This window comes from Grammomys surdaster, unplaced genomic scaffold (assembly GCF_004785775.1).
Source record: "Grammomys surdaster isolate TR1022 unplaced genomic scaffold, NIH_TR_1.0 125940, whole genome shotgun sequence".
Classification (NCBI taxonomy): domain Eukaryota; kingdom Metazoa; phylum Chordata; class Mammalia; order Rodentia; family Muridae; genus Grammomys; species Grammomys surdaster.
In genome coordinates this window covers 927,884-934,578 of record NW_021620762.1, presented here as the reverse complement: position 1 = coordinate 934,578, position 6,695 = coordinate 927,884, and the positions used below count along the sequence as shown (strand labels likewise).

The 6,695-nt window shown below is 58.1% G+C and overlaps 1 protein-coding gene across 1 annotated transcript; it reads right to left on the bottom strand.

The window, feature by feature from the left end:
* Positions 1 to 620: 620 nt before the first annotated feature.
* On the bottom strand, positions 621 to 3,901 carry Socs3 (suppressor of cytokine signaling 3). The gene is made up of 2 exons (XM_028752886.1): positions 3,400 to 3,901; positions 621 to 2,851 (listed from the first exon to the last, which is right to left on the bottom strand). The coding sequence occupies exon 2, from the start codon at positions 2,761 to 2,763 to the stop codon at positions 2,086 to 2,088; it is 678 nt and encodes a 225-aa protein (XP_028608719.1). The 5' UTR covers positions 2,764 to 2,851; positions 3,400 to 3,901; the 3' UTR covers positions 621 to 2,085.
* Between the last annotated feature and the right edge of the window lie 2,794 nt (positions 3,902 to 6,695).

Below are 6,695 nucleotides of genomic sequence, written 5' to 3'. Positions count from 1 at the left end.
AAATGAAGAATGAATAGATGGCTGTTTTCCCAGGAGGAACCTGGCTGGTGGTCCATGGCCCAGGTAGGATTTTTTAGAATACAAAATGAATGTTGGGGGGGGGGGGTGGCCAGAAAGCCATTACCACCGGTCTCAGGGCCCCACTTGCTTTCTAGCCCTGTGTGCAGATCACCCCTCCCCCTTCCTTCATGCCATGACGTCTGTGACGCTGTGTTGATGTCACCAGTCACCCTCAGGACCCCGAGTCTAGACTTTCTCGGAACACCTCTCTGCCAAGCAGCCCAGCCAGAGTGTGCGCTAATAGCTTGGAGCCACTAACAGCTTCTGACCACAGCACAGCCTGCTCCTTGTGCAAGCCCTTTGAAGCCAGCATTTCCTTCGCAAACTTGCTTTGCATATTCTGGTCAGAGCTGAATCAGACTGGCAGGAATTACCCATCGGTAATAATCTAGGTGGCTGTCACAGCCTGCCAGTGACATAGGAGGGCTGCAGGTGACGTGAGGACTTATCTGATTCTACCTCAGGGCTGCGGGGCGGGGACCCAAGAGGCACAGCCAGCCCCCTCCCCTCACTGAGGGTGAGCAGAGGAGAAAAGCAGAGAAAGAAAAGCTCAAGTCAGGTTTTTTTTTTTCATTAAAAAATAGTGCTCTTTATTATAAATTACTGAAATGTTTCTTTTCTGAGTATAAATATAAATATATGTGCAAAGTCTGAGTTGAACTAGGATTTGGTTGAGTTTTTCAAGCATCTTCAGACAGCCTCGAAGGCCTGAGTGGGGGTGGATTCTTATAAAAGTGATTGAGGCATACTGTAAACATTATTCAAAACAACAGAGAAAAAAAGCCACCCCAACACATGGCTGCCCCACCCAGCCCCATACCTGACTCAGAAAACTGTTGTTTCTCCCCAAAACAGGACCAGTTCCAGGTAATTCCATGGCTGCTGCATTCCTGTGAGGCCACTGTGAGCCACCTGTGAAGGCTTCTCCATCACCTCCCGCCTCCCCCAGGTGAGGGCTGTGCAGGGCCTGGAGGCCCTCCGACCTACTGACCCTACTGACCGAGATGCCTAGGACTGGCCAATGTCTTCCCAGCGCTAACTCAGGAGTCTCCTGAGTGACTGGGTTTCCTCCCTGCAGCCACTTGCCCTGGCCTGCAACCACCTGGGTGAATTCTTCAACGCTCTGCCTATTGGCTGTGTTTGGCTCCTTGTGTGCCATTCCCCATCCATGGGACAGAGGGCATTTAAGGCGAGTGCCCTAGCCAGACACAGGAGAGACAAAGCAGACCCTACCATCTGCTCAAAGGAAACCTGGCCTCCAAGATGGCTGTCTGTTGACCTGCCTCCCTTTGGTGTTGGAAAAGGTGGCCTACTCACCAGCCCCATCCATCTCCCTTCTAAATGCTACTGCCTCTTCACAATGGTGAGGGTTCTGGGGTGCCAGAGGGCATTGAGATCTGGGAGGTTTCATTAGCTGCCCCGTGGGAGAGAGAGGAGCCTGGCACCTCTCTTCAGGGTCACCCCTTGCTTCTCTCCCCAGAGCCAGCTGCCACCACTCCTCACCTAGGCTGGGCAGTAGGAGTGGTTATTTCTTTGGCCAGCCTGAAAACCCTTCACACACCCTTTTTCTCTCTTCCCATCTTTCCCTCAGGCCTGGCGCCTGCTCGCGATCAAACCAAATCAAAGCGCAAACAAGTTCCGGCGGGAAGGTTTGAAGATTCCCCTGCAGTTCTCTTAAGTTCAACACTTGGGAGGTGTCCCAACCTCCCTTGGGAAGCAGAGGGGGTGTGGAGGAAGGGGAGGGGAGAGGAGAGTCGCTTGTCAATGCTATTGTCCCACCGGGCCGGCTGGCTCCACTTGAGAAGCTGAAGCTGGGGGAGGGAGAAGCAGGTGGCAACTCCCCCTCCCCTCAGACGCATTCCAGGTCCTACCTGCCCCACTGTTCGGAGTGGAGGGCCTGAGGAAGAAGCCTATCTGCCCCTGGCTCACTGGGAGCTACCGACCATAGGGGCTGGATTTTTGTGCTTGTGCCATGTGCCTCAGAGGAGAGGCGACGGACCCAGGTCCCCCTCAGACTCTTGCTCTTTAAAGTGGAGCATCATACTGGTCCAGGAACTCCCGAATGGGTCCAGGCAGCTGGGTCACTTTCTCATAGGAGTCCAGGTGGCCGTTGACTGTCTTCCGACAAAGATGCTGGAGGGTGGCCACATTGGAGGAGAGAGGTCGGCTCAGTACCAGCGGAATCTTCTCGCCCCCAGAATAGATGTAGTAAGCTCTCTTGGGGGTACTCCCGGGAAGTGCCTGGGCAGGCGGCTGCTCCGGAACCTCAGAGGAGGGTTCCGTGGGTGGCACAGAGAAGGAGGGGGTCCCTGGGGGCGGCATGTAGTGGTGCACCAGCTTGAGTACACAGTCGAAGCGAGGCACTGGCTGCGTGCTCCGGGGGTCACTCTGCAGCGAAAAGCTGCCCCCCTCGCACTGGATGCGTAGGTTCTTGGTCCCCGACTGGGTCTTGACGCTCAGCGTGAAGAAGTGGCGCTGGTCCGAGCTGTCGCGGATCAGAAAGGTGCCTGCGGGCTCGGCGCTGAGCAGCAGGTTCGCCTCGCCGCCGGTCACGGCGCTCCAGTAGAATCCGCTCTCCTGCAGCTTGCGCACGGCGTTCACCACCAGCTGGTACTCGCTCTTGGAGCTGAAGGTCTTGAGGCGCAGGCTGGTGTCCAGGGGGCGGCTCATCCCGGCGGCGGGAAACTTGCTGTGGGTGACCATGGCGCACGGAGCCAGCGTGGATCTGCGCGGCGGTGGCTGCAGCTGCTTCGTGGCCTCCGCACAGCGGCCGCTACCGCATCCCGGGGGGCTGCAGAGAGCAAAGCGCGAGGCGCGTGAGTGCCCGGAACCCTCCAGCGTGCCCGGCCCTCCACCCTCCGCCTAGCGCCCGGGACACCCCTTTGCCCCGCTGGAGACCGTGTCTCACACCCAGCCACCTCGCGGAGCTCTCCTGGCCTCGGTCTCTGCCGGCCAACCCCAGACAGTCCCTTCCCCAGCCCGCCCGAGGAGGACGCCCAGAGAAACTCGCGCGTGGAAGTTGGGTCTCCAGAAGCGCGGCCAGGACGGAGAGAGAACCCTAGGGACGCTCAGGGCGCCGCTCAGTCCGGTGCCCTCAGTGGCGAGGACGGAAAAAGGGGGGTGCCAAACCCGAGATATGTGGGAGAGGGGACAGGCGAAGCCCGAGGGCCCCAGTCTGAGTATTACGGGAACCCGGGATCTTCGGTTCTCATCCGCTCTGCCCCCTACCTCGTCCCCTCCCTACCGGGAATGACCCGGGAAGGGGAGGAGAAACCGGGAAAAGCTCCCGAGCTGGACCGAGGCCCCCACCCTTCCCCACACCGCGCCCCTCCTTCCTACCTAGTCCCGAAGCGAAGTCTCCGGCCTTGGGGCTGCGCCTCCTATGGTCCCCGAGGCGAGGCGGCGGCGGCCAGCAGTGGCTCGCGCTGCGCCCAGATGTTGGCAGCCGTGAAGTCTACAAAGGGGCTCCCCGTGCGTGCGCCCACTCTGCCTTCGCTGCTCCCGGGGCCGACCAGGCGCGCTCCTGGGTGAATCAGGCAAAGGACCTGGGCGAGGGACCTCGACGGAGAGCTGGGCCGGGCAGGGGGCGTCCGGGAGCCCGGAGAGACGGCGGTGGCAAGAGCAGGCGAGCGTAGAGTCGGAGTTAGAGCCGCCGCGGAGGCCGCGCGCGCGGGTATTTACCCGGCCAGCACGCCCCGCCCCCCGATTCCTGGAACTGCGCGGCCGCTCTTCTTGTAATGTTTAGTCACTACTCTGCACTGAAAGGCTGTGCGCGGAGGGCGAGGGAGGGGCCGCGGGCGGCCGAGGGCGGGCCTGGAGCTGGGGCCTCCTGGACCCGCCGAGACTCACCGAGAGGGAGACAAAGCGCGGCGCGAGGCTGCCCGACCGGCGGGCGCGGCGCCAGCCGTGGCCGAGCGTTCCTGGCAGCGGCCCCTCCCCCGCGCGCTCCGCCCCCAACTTCTCATTCACACTTTCCCCCCCACCCCCTCCCTTCTAAGAAGGCTGGTTTCTGGCAGAGGCGGGGGCGCCGCGATGGGAGCGCGCGGGCAGTTCTAGGAGGCCGGCCCGGAGAGGCTCCCGGCACCCCTTCCCTTTTTCTTGGACTCGGGGGGACGCTCCCCTCGCTCCCACCCAGGCCACTGTGAGGTCCTCATGTACAGTTCCAAGCACCCCGTGCCAGCCCAAAGGGACGTAGGACCATTCAGCCACCAGCTCACTGGGGACCTAGGAAATGGAGGTGGGGGATGCGGGACATTTACCTGTGGACGGGTCCAAAAGATGAAGCTGGGAGATCCAGAAGTGGAGGAGACCCTGACTTCGAGGCAGCTGCCAGGCCTCGGCTCATCCGCCCATTGCCTGGTTCTTTGGTGACAGACGTGGGTGCTGATGCCCTTTGGGTGGTGGGGTGGGAGGAGCAGTTAACTACCACCTTATCACTCATCTGGGCCTCCCAACCTGCGTGGCGAACTGTGGGTCCGCCCAGGTGCTCTCGGTGCGGTTGGGGGAGCTTGAGGGAAGAAACCTTGACCCCTTGCTCACTCCAGATTCCACTAGAGGGCGCGCTGGAGTCTTGCAGGCGAACCGAGTTTTACTGTTTCCCAGGCCTGTTGAGAGTGAGAGAGACAGATTGTGGGGCTCCTTATTCAAGAACAGGAGTGGGGAACCCAGAAGAGAGGAGCCTTACCTCCCAGGCCAGGGTCAAACCTGGAAATAAATGTCGACTAGGAAGACTGTCCACAGAGCCGCTGTTACGGGTTCAGCCCACTGCCTGACAGTCGCTGAGGTGTTAGAACGGACTCTCTTTTGCCTCTAAGTTTTAGGGTATCTGAACTTTCCTGATGGTGGGGTGGAGAGGGAGTATTGATAAGTGCAGGTGATTGAGGTGAAAGGTTGCTTACTCCTGGTCACGTGAGTACCTATAAAGGCCTAGTGGCAAGTTTTGCCACAGGGAGCAAGAAGCAGCAGCCACCTGAGAACCAGCTAAGTGACTGACACACAGTGTCTGCTCTCAGTGGGCTTTCTGACCTGCCCCCTTGGACACCATAGGCTTCAGGTAACACCAGTAGGAGGGCAAACTATTGTGCGCTGACTATACATAGTAGCTTGGCATGGAGGGAGGACTGCCTGCTTCCCTTCTGGGGAAAGGGTTGGCACCTCAATATCTTGGCCCACTATGTCCAATCTGCTCCACTGATGCTGGGGAACTAAGAGAGACTCAGCAGGTGCACTGCCTCTCTGGACTCAGTCTTGTTATCTGTTAAATAGGAATATGTCCCCCCCACTGAGGGCAATCCCAGCACTCAAGAGGCTTAGGGCCTTATTTAAAATATCTCACATTGGTCGGATGAGCAGACATTGTTCATGGTTGGAGATTTCTCAGGTGAGATACAGTCTTTGTCTTCCAGTTGATTGCAGGCTCCCGAAATGGATTGTTCCTTTCTCTGTGAAGAAGCCCTCCTTGATCTCATTCAGGGAGTGTTCCCCAGCCTCTGCCTTGACTATATGCTTCTGAGCTGAGGGCAGTGGCGGACAAGGAGGACTCTTAGGAAATAGCCCTGGAGTTAATGGATGAGAAAGTGCTTTGTAAATTACAAGTGCCCGGACACGAGTCAAGTTCATTCATCCATTCCGCAAACCCTGACTTTGTGCCTGGCTCTGTCAGGCCTCGGCTGGACGGCTAGGATGGCAGAGCTACTGGGCAAAGCCCACAGCGGGAAAGAGGCTGTGAGCCATGAGCAAGGACTAGTTACGGCTGCGACCCAGTGAGGAACTGTAATGGCTTCTGAGGTAAGAGAGGGAAGTCGAGAGGCTGGAGAGCTGGCTCAGCAGTTAAGAACATCTGCTGCACTTCTGGAAGACTGGGGTTTTGTGCCAGGACCTTTGTAGGATGGGTCACAACTGGTGTAACCCCAGTTCTAAGCTACCCTGGGTCTCCAAGGGAGCCTGTACTCATGTGCAGTCCCCCCCCCGCCCCGTCCAACACACATATACATAATTAAAATAAATCTTGGTCCCTATGATGGTAGCACACACTTTTAGCACTCTGGAAGCAGAATCAAGCAGATCTTTGTGAGTTCAAGGGAAGCCTGGTCTACATAGAGTTCCAGGCCAGCCAGAGCAGCATATCCCTATATACATTAAATAAATAAATGAATTTGAGAGAAGGGAAGAGGAAGAAACGGTGATGGAGCTAGCCTGGCTGAAGAGATTCTCTCCTCCTCTTCCTCCTCCTCCTCCTCCTCCTCCTCCTCTTCCTCCTCTTCCTCCTCCTCCTCCTCCTCTTCCTCCTCCTTCTTCTTCTTCTTGAAGACATTCTGACAGAAGAGGATGCCCAAGAGAGCCTTCACCAGGGCCAGTGGGGAACTCCACCCAGAGTGTCAACTGGAGGCTGTGGGGCTGAGGAAGAGAAGAGGTGGGACAGGACCAGCAGGCCTGCGTCTGCTCTCTCAGGCTGCTCCCTGGCTCCGCTGCACAGTGGCTGTGTGATATCACCATGTGTTAGCTGGCCCGAGGAGAATGCCTCCTCTGAGCTGCTGTGGGGACTAAGGTGCTTAGCACAGTACCTTTGGTGTGGGGACTAAGGTGGTTAGCACAGTACCTTTGCTGTGGGGACTAAAGTGCTTAGCACAGTACCT

Bases quoted from the DNA above. Each gene is read 5' to 3' on its own strand.
- Socs3 (XM_028752886.1), bottom strand. From the start codon at position 2,763: ATGGTCACCCACAGCAAGTTTCCCGCCGCCGGGATGAGCCGCCCCCTG.